Raw genomic sequence first — 19,858 nt, forward strand, 5'->3', positions numbered from 1 at the left:
CAGTGTCAGTATATTTTTCACAAAACTCAGTAATCCATCCGATACATAATTATAAACTAGAGTGATATCTGTTATTTACGGGAGAACTAACAGCACTGTCTCACCTGCACTTCCTCATCCAGTCAGAGCAAAGGTCTGTGGGGAAAGAGGACTCTGATTGGTCAGTCCTGCTACAGCTCAAGTACAGGTTGAAGTACCTGGATGTACCTGTGTTCTGCTGATACCACTCAGACTTTGCCCATTTGGATTAATGTTCTACTCATATGGTGGGACAGATAATGCTACAATGATGCTGTCTATAAAATGCTAACATGCTAACATCTCTGAGTTACTGAAAGGGAGCAATGGTGGGGAGTTGTATTCCAATAAATGTAACATGGTTTCTTCCATCTAATTTAGAGTATTTTGAAACATACACACACACACACACACACACACATACGCACACAGTCAAACACAAAGACAAGCGCGCACACACACACACACACACACACACACACACACACACACACACACACACACACACACATACACACACAGTCCAACACAAAGACAAGCGCATACACACACACACACACAGTCAAACACAAAGACAAGCGCGCACACACACACACAATCATAATTTGTCAGAAACTAACACCAGTGATGTGTGTGGTGCATTGGACATGTGACGTGTGTAATGTTTTGGCGCTCTGTAAGTGACATGTGTGTAATGTTTTGGCGCTCTGTAAGTGACATGTGTGTAATGTTTTGGCGCTCTGTAAGTGACACGTGTGTAATGTTTTGGCGCTCTGTAAGTGACATGTGTGTAATGTTTTGGCGCTCTGTAAGTGACATGTGTGTAATGTTTTGGCGCTCTGTAAGTGACATGAGTAATGTTTTGGTGCTCTGTAAGTGATGTGTGTAATGTTTTGGCGCTCTGTAAGTGACATGTGTGTAATGTTTTGGCGCTCTGTAAGTGACATGTGTGTAATGTTTTGGCGCTCTGTAAGTGACGTGTGTGTAATGTTTTGGTGCTCTGTAAGTGACGTGTGTAATGTTTTGGCGCTCTGTAAGTGACACGTGTGTAATGTTTTGGCGCTCTGTAAGTGACATGTAGCCTGATAAACCAGCCTAAATGGATTGGATGTCTAATTTAGTCTGGCCTCGATGAACGGATACAATGGAACATTGTTGATGAGCACAACCCGTTGTCTTTCAAACCGTGTCTGTGCCTATAGGCCAACGCTCCCTCAAAACCCCGCCCCAGAGCCCTCTGCCCCGCCCGCGTTGATTCAAAACACATCTCTGCGTTGTGATTGGTTTAGTTGCCATCTGCCAGATTCAGGGCAGTGTTTTCAAAATGTTCAATGGTCCGAGGCCAGACCCAAATGCAGGCAAAACATTTTGCCGTCCAGCAGTTGGCGCTGGTTTTCCAGGCTAAGTGACATGTAATGTTTTGGCGCTCTGTAAGTGACGTGTGTAATGTTTTGGCGCTCTATAAGTGACGTGTGTAATGTTTTGGCGCTCTATAAGTGACATTAAGTTGAAATTGAATTGAAATTGTGGAGTTTTCCTTGTGTCCACTCTGGGCCTGTATGAGGGTTTGTTCTACACAAGTGGTGTAAAATGCAAATAAAAACAGAAGTTTCTCAACAGTAAGAGGTACTCTAAATCATGTTTTTCATGCCATGACGCTCCTAATTTGACAGGTCTTTACAGCAGACGCCATTTTAGCATCTCAGTGCTCACAGCACACATCATCAGAGTGCTGTACTAACACAGTATGTTCGATGAGCACATTTCACTTCACACTCCGTCACATAGAGCACATTCTTTGACATCAAAAAATACCAAATGTAATCATTGCATTTATTCATCTGATAATTTACAGCATGTCAATACACCACTGAATTGTTTTGAAAACGCACAATTCAATTTACATTAATTCTAAAGTGACTGTTTTTTTCAAAGTGACTTTCAGTATGTAAATCCAAATGCTCTCTATGACAACTGATGTGCCATATTCTGCCACCAGGGGGAGCTGTATGTGTTCAATCAGTGCAACAAGCTTCAGTTGCTGGACCGTATCCTTCAGCAGATACTAAACTGGATAATTGACATCTGCACATTTATAATGATTGTTGTGGAATTACATCAGAAATATACACAGGAGATGTGTTAAATTCATAGTGCTATAGGTAGGGGATTCAAACAGTGGCCAATCAACAACCAAGAATATTTACCACCAAAAACATCATATCATGTGAGAGAAAAGAACTTAACATCTGTGGGTTATTCATAAATCTGTGAACCTCCTGGTCATTTCTCCTGAGAGATACATCTGACTATGGCAGGATTCTAATGTGTGTGTGTGCGTGAGGAGACCATGGCATTTGGGAACACTCTTTCAAAATGTGTGTGTGTGTGTGTGTGTGTGTGTGTGTGTGTGTGTGTGTGTGTGTGTGTGTGTGTGTGTGTGTGTGCGCGTGCGTGCGTGCGTGTGTGCGTGTGTGCGTGTGTGTGTGTGTGTGTGTATGTGTTTGTGTGTGTGTGTGTATGTGTAATTAACACATTTACGTAATACTCCCTGATCTGCAGCTTAAAGACACCAAACCCTTCAACAGGGTGGAGTTACTGCTGTTCAGCACATCAGGGACTGAATCAGGTTGTGCTCTATGACAACAGTTTCCAGCTGATTGGGACCCAGAACAGGGACTAAGAATCCTCCTCTATGGGACTAAGGAAGCATCCTGAGGACCAGCACTGAATAGGAAACAGTGACCTCCACATAAGAACTACATTACATGCAGGGTCAGGACCATCAGCAACACCTTCACCAACCACCAGGGGGCCACCACACAACCCACCTGTTGGAAATCCCTGCTCTATCCATGAGTCTGCAGTGTACAGTAATTACAGGTAAATTGGACCAGGTTTGGAGCACATTTCCACAGCCTGGCTTGCAAATAAAAACACAATTAAAAAGATGACAATAAGTGAAAATGTAAAAATGAGGTGACATCACTGTCCTTTCATAAGGGTTGTGGTAAAGTCGATTTACTCCGTCTATGGACAGCCTACCAGAAATCCCTCTCAGATATTCTGTTATGGTTCACTGAAGTGTGTGTGATGTGCTGGTGGCAACAGTGAAATTCAGATAAAAGCACTTCTCACAAAAATGACCTCGTATCTGAAGAAGCTGCTTGAATGATATTTTAAAAAAATGGTAAAAAATTACACACATGACATGGTTAATGTTTTTAATGTTTTATTGTCCTCATTCATTTACCAATCCATTTGTAGTAAACCCCACAATATTACTGTGGTATATAAATTAAACTAGGTGCAGTGCAGTACATACTGTATACAGCAAGTTAAATGAGGTGGGCATTAGCATCACTTACATCCACACAATGAGACATATTTTTACTGTTTATTGAATGGCTTTGTTTCTTCATAGTCTCCTCTCCTATAGGTTTCCCTCTCAGTATGGTTCAGAGTCAGTATCAGCTCTAACTGTGCTGCTCTACTCTTACTGAGGCCTTCACTGGTAACATCCTCAGACGGACATTTCTGGGAGTCAAAAAGTATGGAAACACTCTCTCTGTGAACGTGTGTGTGAAAGTGTGTAGGTGTGTGTTATTATCAGGGTTAGAAAATGACAGCTCTCCTCTGTCCCACTCCAGCTGCACTCTGATCCTCTGGGGTTCCTGCTGCACTGTGAGGCGAGTGGAGGCATGAGGAGTAGCACGTGCTCCATATGCAGCACCATAATACCACACAAACCATTGTCCACTCATGGAGAGATAGCTTCCCTTCCTCTGGGTCGACTCTGTCATCACACCCACATCCCACGCTGTGTTCTCTCCAACCTCCACATCCCAGCAGTGAGTCCCTGAGTTAAAGCCCTCAGAGCCCAGGACACTGGCATACTCATCAAATCTCTCTGGGTTACCAGGAAGCTGCTGTCTACCACCACATCTCACACTGGTCAGATCCTCAGACAGGATGAGTTCTGGGTGTGCAGTGTTGGGATCCAGAGTCACAGGAGCTGCAGAGAGAAAGAACACACACATGAGCTGAACACTGAGTGGTGTGTGATGAGGATGTGAATGATGGTCATAAACAATATAGTGGTGTTACCAAGTGTAATGGCAGGAGAGGTAGTGTATTAGTATAGTAGCACTGTTCTCTCTCTCTCTCACACACACACACACACACACACACACACACACACACACACACACACACACACACACACACACACACACACACACACTACCTCTATCAGAAATACTAGTACTGATCATAAAGAAACACACACACACACACACACACACACACACACACACACACTGTTACGACCCTCTCTGTCTACGACCCTCTCTGTCTCTAGCAGCCTGCGCTACCGCGGAGCCTTGGCTGGTTGGAGACGGAGTGGCGCTTGATTGCCAATTAAGCCGCACCTGGGCGGAAACAGACTTTAAAGCCCGTCCTGCCTGACCCTCACTCTCTCTCTTGACTCTCTCTTGACTCACACACACACAGACTCATACTCACGACATACATTGATACACGCACTCACTTTTGCATACATTCCCATTTCACTACATTACAAACATTCTCCACACACACACCGATATTCTTGCCGGCCTTCCAGTCACTCACTACACCTCAGCCAGTTAATCCTTCAACCCCTAGACATACTTTTTGTGCTTATAATAAATATTTTGTGATAAGTTTATTCGGTGTTGGTCTCCCTTTCATGTGTTGGTCCAAACGAGCCTGGGCCGTAACATGAATTGGGGGCTCGTCCGGGAGTGGTTGTGGAAATTCGGCAGGAAGGTGAGCAAGCTACTTTGTGCGTCTGTTTGTAGCCTATTACTGAGTAAGCTCCTTAGAAGGTGCTTCAGCTGAGTCAAGCTAGTCTTGTCTCTTCCAACGAAGCACTGTTTTTTACTTTGCTTGTTTGTTATTTTGCCTTTCTTATTTTTTACGGGGAACTGCTGAAGGGACGCTTCGGAGTGTGGCATTAAGCCGCGCCACGGTTTTTTGTCCTCTCACGAGTTCGCGTTTAAATACCCCCAGCTCGGTGACCTGTAGGGAGAGGGTTAGTTGGGTTAGGAGCTGCTCAGGCCAATCGCTCCTGGTTTAGGCTACTGTGGACACACATTGTGGGTTAACTTGCTGGAGTTTGTTTAGTTAGTTATTTGGGAAGATGGGTAGCGAATAAGAAATATAAGGTTTGTGTTTGTTTGGCTAGCTGTGTTTTCTGGTGTTGATTCTAGGCAAAGCCATGTGTAAAGTTATAGTTAACACATGCTGTTAGACCGACTAGGAAGTCACTAATTAAATTCACGAGTAAGACGTCGCTCGTTTGTTTTGTGCTCCGTGGCTTACATTGGTTAGCTATTGTGTGTTTCCAGTTAAAAGACGGATTTGTGGGAGCGCTAATTTAGTGAGTTGTTAGCCAAACGTATTTCCAGACTGTGCGTGAGCACCCTAATGAGAGAGCAGGTTGTTCAAATAGTCTGGGAAATTATAACCTTACCTTTTGTTGTTGAGTGCTTTACAGTAGATGATGGTTTTCATTAGGTGTGTCATGGTGGTACTTCCTTTGTAAACGTGCGTATATCCAGTTTGCATTGTAGGCTTAGTTTGGTGGCTGTGCGTAACAGGCTGCTGAAGTTTGTTGCTTGGAGATAGCTACCGGCGCTACTTTGCGTGTTTGACCCCTTGTGGCAGAAGGAGGGATTTATTTTCCCTTTGTTGAATTTTGTTTAGTAATTGCATTGTGGGGGTGAGTGATTTATTTACTGGGTATATTTTAGATCAAGTGTCATCATTGATCAGTCATGTCTACTAATGTGGAAGACTTTGTTTCAGAGCCATCTGAGGATGTGCTAGAGAAGTGTACAAAGGAACAGCTTATCTTGATTGCTGAGAGGTATGAGGTAGAGCTCAGTAGTGAGATCAAGAAGTTAAAACCAACAATTATGAGTCATCTTAAAAGCAAGTTAATTGAAGAAGGAATTATTGTATTGAAACCTGATTTGCCTATTAGTCCTGGGGCATCAGATGTATCACCTGAGAGTCATGCCAGTGAGATCAGGATAAAGGAGTTGGCAGTACAAGAGAAGCAGATGCAGCTTGATGCAGCAAAACTTAGTGCAAATCGCGAAGCTCTAGCAGCAAAAGAAAAACAAATGGATAAGGAATTAGAGCTCAAGAAGTTAGAGTTTCAACGAGAGAGTGAGCGGGAAAAGCGTGCTGAGCGTGAGCGGGAACGCGTTCGTCAACATGAGATTGCCCAGAGAGAATGGGAGTCCAAAGAGAGTGAGCGGCAATTTGAATTGAGGAAGTTGGAACTAGAGCTTGCTGCTAAGGGTACCCCTCTCCCATCATCTCCCTCACCTGCTGCTCCTGTCTTTGACGTAGGCCGTCAAATCAAAATGGTGCCCCCCTTTTCAGAGAAAGAGGTGGAGAAGTATTTTCCCCACTTTGAGAGAGTAGCTACTTCTTTGAAGTGGCCGAAAGAGCATTGGACTCTACTCTTACAGTGTGTTCTGGTGGGTAGGGCTCAAGATGTGTACGGTTCCTTGACCTTTGAGCAGTCTTACTGCTATGATACTGTCAAATGTGCCATCTTGAGGGCGTATGAACTTGTACCTGAAGCCTACCGCCAGCGGTTTCGTTATTACCAGAAGTACGACCGCCAAACATATGTGGAGTTTGCTCGGGAAAAACGAGATCTGTTTGATAGATGGTGTAGCTCGCAAAAGGTTGAGACTGTGGAATTACTTCAGCAGTTGGTGCTTGTAGAGGAATTTAAGAACTGTGTACCGGAAGCAGTGGCAGTCTATTTAAATGAGCAGAAGGTCCAGACACTTGCAGAGGCAGCTGTGCTCTCTGATGAGTTTATATTGACGCACAAAGGCATACATGGGAATTGGCGTGGTGTTCCAGGTAGAGATCGAGCTCCTTTTGAGGGTAAACCGAGGTCTGGTGGGGCAGCACCAAACCCTGGATCTTTCCCTGGTAAGAGTGGATATCCACCTGTCCCTAATGCTGAGATTGTTTGCTATATTTGTCAGAACGTGGGACACAAGGCATCTCGGTGTCATGCACGTAAGGATGTCAAGCCTATTGCTTTGGCCATGTCTTCGTCTAGGTCTTTGTGTTCTCGTCCAACTAGCTCCTGTGTGCCTGTGAGAAAGGGTACTGCTAGATACTCTCCGTTTATTAACTGGGGGACTGTATCTCTGCCTGGGCAGGAACGAACGCGGGTGCCTGTGCGAATGCTTAGGGACACGGGCGCAGCCCAGTCTTTTCTGTTGGCAGGAGTGGTTCCACTCTCAGAGGAATCTGCTACAGGGACCCATGTTGTAGTACGGGGCTTTGACATGAGATACACTAAAGTGCCTTTACATAAAGTGACTCTCTCCTCAGGTCTAGTGTCGGGAACGGTAGAAGTTGGAGTATGTCCGTCCTTGCCTGTCCCTGGAGTGGAGTTCATTTTAGGAAATGATCTTGCAGGTGGAAATGTGTGGAAAAGCCCTAACAATGATCCATGTCTTGTAGGAGTGAATGTGCCACTAGACTCTGCTGGTCCAGGTGTGAGGTGTGAGAACTCCCCTGTCACAGTTCCTGTGTGCGTTCAGACCAGTGTCCAAGTTACTCAAATACCGGAGGTAGAGGAGGAAGCAAATCTTGTCTCCACTTTTGTTCAGCTGCCTGGTGAGGGCAAGACTAACCATGTTGCGGTTCAGGTTGAAAGTTTGTCTGTTTCTCAATCTGTCCAGTGTCCAGAGATGTTTAACTGTGTGGCTGTAGGTTCTGAATGCTGCTTAGAACCTAAATCTGCTGGGCTGGTTGGAGATGAAGCTGTGTGTGGTGAGACCTTGGCAAGCTTTGAAACTGATGTGGTGGAGTATAGCTCCTTGATGAATGTTAATGTCTCCTGTGATCTTTTTGCGACAGAACGGAGCACGGATGAACATCAGAAGCTGGTTGCAGATGGTAATAGTGATCTGTGTAAGAGATGGACCCAGTTTAGAGATTCTTCTGTAGTGGTACCCAGAGTTCGATCACTGTCCACTTGCAAAATATCAGTGCTCCCTGTCTGTCTGTTATATGTGTGTTGGTTCCTCAGTGGTCTGAGTGGTTTCTTGTTTTGGTTATTGACCCCAGTGGTCTTGGTGTGGCTGTTCATTTTTGAGAGGTGTGGAAAGCCTCACTTGTGTTTGACAAGCCTCAACGGGACCCCCATACTGTCTTGGTCATGTGATATTTTGAGATTCCTGAGTTCTGCTTGTAGTGTTCTAATAGTCTATACTGACCTAAATCCTCCAGGGTTAAGGACAAAAGAAGACTTCTGACCACTATGCCATGTGCCAGAACCTGCATGTGCAACCATATCCTTTCATGAGAGTTTCCATACAGTATACATGCAGCATAAAGAATACAATAATGATACAGTATTTTGAGTATTAAGGTTATGATTAAATATTTAGTTAGAATGTAAATGTGTTATGCAAATATGTGGTATGTCCTCTCTGTTTTCCAGGACGCTGGGGGACAGGGATGGGGCAGATCCACAGAGGGTCTTTGTTTTCTTTTTAAGGCTTCCTGAAGGAACCCTCTCGGGGAAGGGAGGTGTTACGACCCTCTCTGTCTCTAGCAGCCTGCGCTACCGCGGAGCCTTGGCTGGTTGGAGACGGAGTGGCGCTTGATTGCCAATTAAGCCGCACCTGGGCGGAAACAGACTTTAAAGCCCGTCCTGCCTGACCCTCACTCTCTCTCTTGACTCTCTCTTGACTCTCTCTTGACTCACACACACACAGACTCATACTCACGACCAGTGTTGGTCAAGTTACTTGGAAAAAGTAATTAGTTACTGATTACTGATTACTTGTCCAAGCAAGTAATCCCGTTACTTTACTGATTACTTTTCCCAAAAAGTAATTAGTTACTTTACAATTACTTTACTTAGTTACTTTTCAAAAACACACTAACTAGGCTACACAACCTGAATATGCTATAAAGCAATACACCTTTCAGCCTAATTTTATTCTTTCTGCATATTCCATCATATAAAATAGAATCAAATGCAGTGTTGTGCATAAACGAGTTCTGTGAACTATGAACTGCATGCAACACATTTGTAAATAAAGAACGTGAATTCGTTCAGATTATGTGAGATGAACAACGAGCGTCACTGCTGAGTTCCAATTAAACGTTGCAGTTAACCTGCATGTCACGCTCCAATCTTTCATCGATGCTGCGGATGTAACAGAATACATGCTGCATTGTTGCAACAATAGCCTATTCGGAACGGGTGCGCTGTCGGTGGTAAAATAAAAACATTAAGTCCTGTGACAGCGGCCGCATTCTGCGCCACCCCTCACTCAAACATACATAGATTCTGTAGCCTATAATTAACCGAAGAGTCGGACCTCCGTCTGGCAAACCTCATAGGCTACCGCAGGGGTTATGTCTGAAAGCGACTATAGAGAACGCAGATGATACAGGCTCTATTATTTACGGACATTTTGCTCATTGTCTCGCAAAGACTCCGACGGTACAAACTTAATTATGTCCACCGAAAACAAGTTTGAATGTCAACGACCCCAATTTCGAATTTGAAAAGACATTTGAGTTGAAGCATCAGTCCAGAGTGAAAGCATAAGTCATCGAATGAAATGAAAGTAGAAAGAACAATAAAAGTGAAGTAGGCCTAAAGATAAGCAAAAGAAGTCCAAGTCCCGAACTATGGGAAAAGTTTAGGAAAACCCCAACTCACGTAGGCTATTAAAGTCAGCATGGTCATGCTCTCTCCCGCACTCTGTTGTCTCGTCTGTTGTTTACATCTCTCGCAATGCGTTGGACATTATACTGATTGTCACCACACAGTCTCACAAAGCAATTAAGATCGCAGTTTAGTAATGCAGTAACGCAGCCTAAAGTAACGGTAATCCAATTACTGATTTTGCCATTGTAATCCCTTACTTTACTCGTTACTTGAAAAAAGTAATTGGATTACAGTAACGCGTTACTTCTAACGCGTTACTGCCCATCACTGCTCACGACATACATTGATACACGCACTCACTTTTGCATACATTCCCATTTCACTACATTACAAACATTCTCCACACACACACCGATATTCTTGCCGGCCTTCCAGTCACTCACTACACCTCAGCCAGTTAATCCTTCAACCCCTAGACATACTTTTTGTGCTTATAATAAATATTTTGTGATAAGTTTATTCGGTGTTGGTCTCCCTTTCATGTGTTCGGTCCAAACGAGCCTGGGCCGTAACACAGACACACACACACACACACACACACACACAGACACCACCGCTCTCTTATCATTACGTACTAGCCCTGGTCACACACACACAATAGCACACACAGAGACAGACAGACAGACAGACAGACACGCACACACACACACACACACACACACACACACACACTGCCACTGAACACACACACTTCCACTGTCTGATCACACACACTCTGTCCCACTCCCACATGTCGTAAGGCCAGTTCAAACCAAAGATTCGCGACGGTCTGAGACGGTTGCGGAGAGCAGTTGCGGCGGTGTGAATCAAAAGTTGCAAGCAGTTGCAAGCCGTCGCTAAACATTCAACATGTCAAATCTTAGTTGCAGAGTTTTAGAACGTCGCTGGTTTTTAGAATGTTGCAGCTCGTCTCGTCGCGGATCTTGTGTTTGGACTGGCCTTTACATCACACAGGGTCAGTGTGTAGTGCGGTGTGTAATGTGTCTAATGGTTTGAGTTTCTGTTTAGTAAACAAAGGCAGCTTTAAGCTGCTAATAACCCCTGGACAAATGTAACTGTATCATCTACCCCAGTAGCACAGTCTATCCTCTCCTCCTCATTCCTAACATTGCTTATGTGTGTTTGGTGATGTGGAAACAGCAGACTACTCACTGTACTGAACAGTCTCCTGCATCTTCTCCCAGACTCTGAACTTCAGGTTGCCCAGGTGCTTTGCCACATCAACCAGAGCTCCTGAAACCCTCTCTGGATCCTGCAGTGTGCACTGGGCTCTGGAATAACATTCAGGAGTCAGTGCTGTTGTGGGTTTGGGTTCAGGAACCACAGATAAAAGTGAGAGACAGGAGACAAATCACTCACCTTTCTACTGTACTCTTGTAGTTCTGGAAAAAAAAAGTATTGATATGACATGCATTACAGACAGACACACACACACACACACACACACACACACACACACACACACACACACACACACACACACACACACACACACACACACACACACACACACACACACACACACACACACACACACACACACACACACACACACACACACACACACACACACACACCCTTGTCCAAGCCCTGCAGTCCTCACATTACATTTGTTCATTTAGCTGCACTCTTGTCAAATGATGGTTGATAAATGATGTGAGTGGTATGAGCAGGTCAACAACATAATTACAGCCAGAGTTTTTTTTTACCATTAAAGCAGATCTAACACACTTCGTTATACAGACAGTGGATGGTCCATACCTGCAGGAATGTGATGTCATCAGCTCCCATCTCCTTCTCTATGGCTCTGATGGTGTCTGAAAGAGATGAGATCTCTCTGCTCATCTTCTCAATCTTCTCCTTCATCATCCGACTCTTTTGCTCCTCTTCCTCCCTCAGTGCAGCTATCCTGGCTGCCTCTTCATCTCGTAGAAACTGGTGAAGCTTCTCAAACTCCACCTTGATCTGCCTTTCTGTGTGTTGGGCCTGAGTCTGGACAAAACCAATTTACAATCATTTATTTACCTCCGCCAAGGAGTATGTTTTCATCGGGGACCGGCGTTTGTTTGTTTGTCTGTCTGTCTGTTTGTTAGCAAGATAACTCAAAAAGTAATGGATGAATTTCGATTAAATTTTCAGCGAATGTCAGGCATGACCCAAGGAACGATTCAATTTTGGGAGTGATCTGTGATTTGGTTGGGATTCCAGAGCCATTTATGTGTTTTGCTTAGGGGTGTAATGGCATGGTATGGTCACGTGGTGGCGATCTGAATAGTTTAGGTTCAAATGTATGATAACCGAACAATGCAGGCGGAGGTATCTGCGCTCTCTGAGTGCTTTTCTAGTTTAGCAGATGTTTTTATCAAACACATCTTACAAATAATGCCGAATGCAACACATGCCAATAAGCACATAATATTACGCCGTCATACAGTCAGAAAATGCAAAGAAAAAGCATGACATGCACTAGAATGTAATGTTTTTTACCTGCATTTGTGTTTGTGTGTGTGTGTGTGTGTGTGTGCGCGCGCGCGTGAGTATGTACATGCGATCTGTGCATGCGCCGTGCGTATATACGTGTGAAATCAGATATCGAAGGTTTGTTTACTGTTAGGGAGAATGGCAGATGTGTTTAAAAGAGTTTAAAACATTGATATGAGTTTTACTTAAGCATGACATGAAGAACTCAAAACCAACATGCTGTTGCTTGAACACAAATCTGAGAACGGGACATCAGATGACTGGATTCAAAACAGCACAAATGATGTGTCATGTAACATAAACCTGGACTCACCTTGATGTGTGTTGCTGTTTTATCACAGGTGACTTTAGCTTTCTTAAAGGTCTTCAGTTTCTTCTGTAAGGGCTGCAGTTGGATCTTGAGCTCCTCCTGGAGAAAGTAAAAGAGCTCAGTGTCAGCTACAGCATCTCTGTACTCTGGTGTGCCAGGTTAGATGGTGAGCGTGTCAGATTGTGATATTTGCGTAACATCAGTGAATATTAAACAAGGCCCTCCCTACTTGTTAAGAGCGCTCTCCTCTGCCTCCACCCTTCCAGTGCTGGAGATTCACCTTTTCATGAAGCCCAGTGAGCGACAGAATTATCAAGAAAGATGCTGAAAACATGCGGACATCACTGGTTCATGTAGCCTACAGTATGTCTGCTTAAGCATTATCCACATAAAATGCTGTATCAACAGGGACATTGTCCAAGTAAAACAGCAAAGTCTTAATTCAGAATTCACTGAATGAAGTCGTTCATTGGTCTTTGTGAAAATCTGAATCTCCAGCTCTTAAGGAAGGAGGCTGTTAACAAGTAGGGAAGGCCTTCAATCTGACATGAACACCATCTAAACACCGGATCCAGTGCTGTGTGTGCACAGGCTAACTGAATCGAGAAGTACAGTAGCTTTGCTAAACCCCAAATCAACACCATCATCAAGATAACTACTTTGCTAAACCCCCAAATCACCACACTCATCAGGATAACTGCTTTGCTAAACCCCCAAATCACCACAATCACCATCATCAGGAGAACTGCCAAACCCCCAAATCACAATCATCAGGAGAACTGCTTTGCTAAACCCCCAAATCACCACACTCATCAGGAGAACTGCTCACCTTATGGGCACCTGCTGCTTCATCCACTGGGCGTATCTGGTGGTTGCTGTGTTTTATGGAGTCTCTACACACATAACAAACTGGCTGTTTGTCGTCCAGACAGAAGAGCTTGAGTTTCTCACTGTGGAGACTGCAGAGCACTTCAGACCCTGCTGAAGCTCTCTGACTTCTCTCCTGTTCAAAGGTCTCACACAGGTTCCTTAATGCCATGTTAGGGGGATACCCTTCTTTTGAGCACTTTCTCCTGCAGTAGGGACATTCTCTGGATCCTTTGCTCTCCCAGAACCGCTGTAGACAGGCTTTACACACACTATGAGAGCAGGTCAACAGGACAGGATCCTTGAAGATTTCAATGCATACAGGACATGTGAGATCCTCTTCCAGTTTAGAAGCCATTTTGTCTTTTTCTCCCTGATGACTGTTCAAGCAGCTTCCCTCTATCTTTCAGCAGTCTGAGAAGACGAGTCCCTGCCTCAATCTCAGCCTTCACTGTTTTACACTTTCATCCAAAATAAGTTATTTTCAGGCTCACCAGCTTCACTTTAAACCCAAACTCTCTCCATCAGTAGTCTCAAAACTTGTGTTTAGTTCCCTGATCTTTAACCTACTGCACTGACACCGCAGGAGTTCAGGTCAAAGTCCCAGTTGTGGGCGTGAACTGCACCTCACAGAGTCCAGATCAGTTGATTACATACAGACGTAGATTTCACAGCATAAAGGACATTTGAGATCGTCTTTATAAGTTTAAAAGTAATTTTGTCTCTGCAGTAAAAGACTTTTTTTTCTCTTGCGGCTCTTTCTGCAGCTTCACTTTCACTTTCAGCAGCCTGAGCAGACGTGTCAGTGCCAAACTCAAACTCAAACTCTTCTCTGTTTCACACTTTAGTCCAAAAGACGTTCAGTCTCACCAGCTTCAGTTTAAATTCACAGTTGAAGTTCCTCAGTAGTCCAAACGTTGTGAAGAGGGTTCTAATTGTCCTGTTTCCCACATGAGAGCGTCTAGGACAGAGAATCAACCTGCTGCACGACTTCACTTCCTGTGCTGGCTGCACTCAGTCAAAGGGAGGGACCAAGGTAAAGAAGGATTCTGATTGGTCAGTCTCTTAGTTGCCAGACCAGTTCCTCGTTCACTGCTTCTACACCACTGGAGCTCACTACAAAATTCCAGTTGTGGGCGTGAACTGAACCTGGCAGAGACACGAGACTGACTCCAGATCAGTGGATTACACACAGACTACCTCCCCACACAAACGTTGATCTTGACATTCAGGTTAAAAGTTTGATTTGATTTCACTGAATAAGATGATTTTGGAATTATGAGGAGTGTTAGTGAATGGGAAGTGGATATCATGACCATGTGTGATATGATTAAGATGATCTTGGGAATATGGGCATGTTAATGAATGAAGTGGATATTACCTGTGTGTTGTGTGTGTGTGTGTGTGTGTGTGTGTGTGTGTGTGTGCGTGTGCGTGTGCGTGTGTGTGTGTTCTTTGGATTCTGATGGCTGATGTGCTCTATCAGCATGCAGGTGTGTTCTGGCGCCATATGGAGTTGCTCCTGTGTCTTTGAGAGATCGTTTTATTTAGCTTTTCTACTTTTGAACACTCAACACGCACCTCTGCGACTTAGTTTTGCTTGTTATTAGTTTGATAAAAGTACATTTTGATCACATTCTTTATGCTTGTGATTAGTGTAATAAAAGTACATTTTGATCACATTCCGTGTGCCTCGTCTCCCTCTTGTTGTTGTGGCTTCCTGAGAGCCATAACATGATTTAGATTAATTTTAGTATCTATACAGTATCTATATCTCTAGCCTATATGGAGGATGAGGAATGCCAGCATATGGAAAATGAATATTGCTAGAATGCGTGATTTAGATTATATGGGGATATACAGTTGTGTTCAAAATGATTTATTGTCATTTCAGGATTGTTTGTGAATATGTACATGTATTAGTCCATGGTCATCAGTGGTTCATACTGTCCGATCTTTGGGCCTTACAGACGCACTCTAGAGACACTTTGCGCTTCTCACAGAGGAACAGAGTGATGAAGCTAGAAGCATCAAACAGCAGAAATCCTGCGTCCAGACAGAGGGATCAGAGTGATGAAGAGTAGAAGCACCAAACAGCAGAAATCCTGCGTCCAGACAGAGTGATCAGAGTGATGAAGAGTAGAAGCAGCAAACAGCAGAAATCCTGCGCCCAGACAGAGTGATCAGAGTGATGAAGAGTAGAAGCACCAAACAGCAGAAATCCTGCGTCCAGACAGAGAGATCAGAGTGATGAAGAGTAGAAGCACCAAACAGCAGAAATCCTGCGTCCAGACAGACAGTTGCTGTGGAAACGATGCTCTTATCTAATGCAGTGGCTCCTCTGGAATAGTTTATCATGTCCTCCTCAACTGCACTGTCAGAAAGGATAACACATACATTACAGTGTTGGGCTTTTATCAATTCTTCAATCCATATTCATATGATGTTCAGGTGCGCAATGAAAGTGTTTCATGGACACAATGTAAGCTAATTTGTGTATCCGTGGACAAAAGGCGTTACAGTGTAACAAGCACTCTGTCCACGAAATAAGGCATGTTACATTTGGCGCCCTATAGAACTCCGCTCTTCAAGCATTCACAAAAAGGAGGACAAATACACGTCCGGCTTGATGCAAGGCCAGGTGTCGGACAGGACACTGAAATAACGGCTAGTCCGGCTTAAAGCCGGACGTCTGGCCCCACTACAGAGATCTTTAGCGTCTTGCGGAGGGCAGAAGCTGGAAGAGATCATGGCTCGGATGTGAAGCATCCCTGATGATCTTGGTTGCTCGGTTCAAGCTGCATTCAGCATGCAGAGAGTGGACTGATTGTTACTATTCATATGACATTCAGTGTCAACAACCTCTGTTTAACAGATAACGTCTATTGAGTAATAAATTAGTGATACTTTGTAAAAACTGTAGGACTTGAATAATTGTGGGGATGCATTTTTTGTTGTTGTTAATATTTTTTTTCCTCTCAAAATAAATGTGTGGTCTTCCCAGGGCTGTAGTACTCGAGTCCGGTCTTGGACTCGAGTCCGGACTCGAGTCCGTTTTTTTAAGGTCTCGGACTTGTCTCGGACTCGCTGGTATTTGACTTGGACTTGTCTCGGACTCGGCCACTGGTCTTGCCAAATATGGTTCTTGGTCTCGACCGAGTCCAGGCGTCTTTATTATGTTATAATATTCAAGGGAAGTAGAGTACACCAGGGCTCAACATTAACGGTTGCCCAGTAACTGAAGTAGCCAAACATGCGTGTGCGCAAGGCACCCCCTCCCCTAGAAGCTAGCCTGTGGCTGTGCGTCTTTTTTCCTCTCACACACACACGTATGTGCAGCAGTGCCATAAACAGCGAAACATGGCTGCTAAGTTTAAGTGATGCTATTGCAATGCATAATAATAGGCTAATATCAAGTTGATTTGCTCTCTTGCATCTCTCAAATTTGTGTTGCTAACCTATCTAGGCTATGGGATTGAAGTTTTTTTGGGTTTAACGTCAAGAAGAACGTTTAGAAGGCTATGCAACCTTGGCACATTTTTACATCTGGAGGGAGCTCCTGCCATGCCGCTAGCTCAGGTCATGTAGGCTATGTCATTCGTGTAGTGGTCACTAAAATCATTAATGAACATTAGAAGACACTTATCTCTTCTATGATCCCAAAAAGATTGTCTTCGACTTTATATTTTCAAACATTATAATCTAATGATATAGAAAATGAATTGCACCTCTGATTCCATCCGTAAACGCGTTATGCACAACTATTATTTTATTCACTAGTTTAGACTGTGTAGGCTAATTACTCTCACCACGTATTTCTTAAAGTGACAGGCACTCAATTACACCTACTATACAACCAATGTGCACTCAATTAGCCCTACACACCACATTAAACATACTGTAGATACTGACAGTATGTATCCAAGACATTAAAGATATGCCTTATTTTAGTGCACAGAGAAAACTGAAACTTTTTTTGTATTTGGCAACCAAAACCTCATGCCTGGTTGCCCAGTTAGCAACCACTTTTAAAAGCTAATGTTGAGCCCTGGAGTACACTAATACCGGTCATTCTTGTCTACTGTATGTCTGGAGTGAAGCTGTATTGTAATTCAGTTGCTCAAATGCTCAGTACTACTGTAGTACCTAGCAGTTGTAATAGTAGTGGGTTGGTGTTTGTATCTATAGGCATCACCTTGTATTATTCTATTTTCTATTAGATTATGTTATATTAAGGGGAATGGTTATAGGCTACTTACAAAATCCCGGGTGTTGTGACACTTTTTCACAGTTTTTGCTTTTAGATCAGCAAATAATAACCCAAAATGATTGTATTTATACTGTCATGCCTACAAATAGTTTTTTTCTGTCCTGGACTCGGTCTTGACTCGGACTCGAGTCTTTTGGACTCGGTCTGTCCTGGACTTGAACCTCTTTGGACTCGGTCTTGACTTGGTCTCGACCGGTCCTGGTCTTGGACTTGTCTTGGACTCGACAAAGGTGGTCTTGACTACAGCCCTGGGTCTTCCAATGTTGGATTTGTGTTCTTTGTTTTCATTGTGAAAATAATAAAACACTAAAGATTTTTAAATGTCTCTTTTCACTCATACCAGGGGTGCAAATAAATGTGTAGGCTGCTGTCCATGATAAGCAGATTACGGACACATCCATTAATAATTAACAATTCAATCAGCATATTTCATTTAAATAAATCATAATTGACTTAAGTATCATCAATGGTAAGACGTGATATGTAAATACCAGGTAAATACTCTCTCAGTGTGGGTGTGTGACTGTGCGTTCACACCAAAAGCTTCAAAAGCTTCAATAGTGCCGGAAATCATTCATTTCCTATGGAGAGTCGGCGTTACCGGCTTCAAAAGCGTCCCGGGCGTGAGCGTGGCTTCATGAGCTTCACGGGCGTCAAAATAAAGTTGAGTCTCAGTTAACTTTATGGTAATTAGCTGTGACACGGTTCGGTACGGTGCGTTATTGTCAGTGTCAGACAATTACAGCTCTATCCCAACATGCAGGTTAGTGCACATGAATTCAGTCATACACAATACAAGGGGCCCTATCATGCCAACCGGGCAATGAGCTTTCGCGACTGGCGCAACCTTTAATTACTATTCTCTGCCAGCGCATCCTTCATTTGTCCAGCGCAAATGTACGTTCTCTAAATGGGAGATGATATTGCGCCCTAACGGGCGTGTCAGTGAAGAGAAGAGGTGTGGTCCGGCGCAAAGCTCGCCAGTCGCTAATATATGGATGAAGAAAGTAAGTGCGCCACTGACCAGGAAAAACCTAGTCGGAAATCACTCGCGCATAGCTGAAAGGCTATTATATGAGCGCATGAGGCTTGGGGATATGGAAGAGTGCACAGTGCGCACTTCTTTCATCAGCAGGAGCGCGCGCAGCCCGAATATAATTAAATAATATTTGTCCGTTTCTCGGTTTTAGGTTCGTGTATTGGTCAGCAAAAAGTAGCATACATAGCATAACAACATCCACATGCAATAATACAACAATAACGTCTAACAGTGACCTGCTCATTTAGACAACATTACACAGCCCTATGGCTAAGTTACCTTCAGTTAGTTTTGTTCTAGCATACCTTTAACGTCTGGCATTAAACAGCTGTAGTGTTCTGGCAACTGTCTACCTTGTTATTGCTCATCTGGAATAACTTCTCTAGCTGCCTCCATCCTCCATCCTTTCTGTTTTGTTTGTTTAAAGAACTTGCGATATCCATGATGAGTAGGCTATTGAGTTAGTGAATTAGCTTCACATTGTGTGCTGATAGCGGAGTAAAAGAAAACAACACATAGCCTAGTTGCGCGCCCGCGTGCGTAATCTCTCCTGTTCAGACGAAATGTGTGCGCGTGGATATAGCTCTATAGCGCATTAAGTTAATTTTGATAACGTGTTGACTGACTTGTTCTTAAAATAGAAGATTGTAAATAGCCTGATGGCAGGCAGCTAATGGGATGCTGTGCATATTGGGTGGGTACGGTATGGCATGCCAATTTGGTGTCAATACACACACACACAAGGGAAATGTAATAATGATAATGATCAATAGTGAGAACTGGCTTCTGGCTACTGCTGCGGCTGCTGCGTTCTTTCTGAAATAATCTATTTAAGTCAGAAGCCCCCCGAGAGACCGTAGGCAAGTGCCTAAAACCCCCCTTAGCTGTTCTAAAATCAGTGTAGCCTAAACTACGGACTTGAGTGGCTTATTGCTTTTCTAAAACGGTAACTATACGTCGACGTATTCATAGATAATCATTCTTCCGCCAATAAATATTTCCTCCATATGAATTGTTGCCATGCAACATCGAGACGCAGCCACTTTAACTTTTGTGCAAGTTGTGGTAGTGCATTAACGAAATGCGGTCAAGGTGTAT

At 43.7% G+C, this 19,858-nt stretch overlaps 1 protein-coding gene across 1 annotated transcript; it reads right to left on the bottom strand.

The window, feature by feature from the left end:
• Positions 1–3,279: 3,279 nt before the first annotated feature.
• Positions 3,280–14,441, bottom strand: LOC134078847 (zinc-binding protein A33-like). Its single transcript, XM_062535003.1, has 6 exons — positions 13,414–14,441; positions 12,588–12,683; positions 11,555–11,785; positions 11,153–11,175; positions 10,946–11,064; positions 3,280–4,033 (listed from the first exon to the last, which is right to left on the bottom strand). Exons 1-6 carry the CDS (start codon positions 13,807–13,809, stop codon positions 3,495–3,497), a joined length of 1,404 nt encoding a protein of 467 aa, XP_062390987.1. The 5' UTR covers positions 13,810–14,441; the 3' UTR covers positions 3,280–3,494.
• Between the last annotated feature and the right edge of the window lie 5,417 nt (positions 14,442–19,858).

This window comes from Sardina pilchardus, chromosome 4, assembly GCF_963854185.1.
Source record: "Sardina pilchardus chromosome 4, fSarPil1.1, whole genome shotgun sequence".
In the NCBI taxonomy this organism is placed as follows: domain Eukaryota; kingdom Metazoa; phylum Chordata; class Actinopteri; order Clupeiformes; family Clupeidae; genus Sardina; species Sardina pilchardus.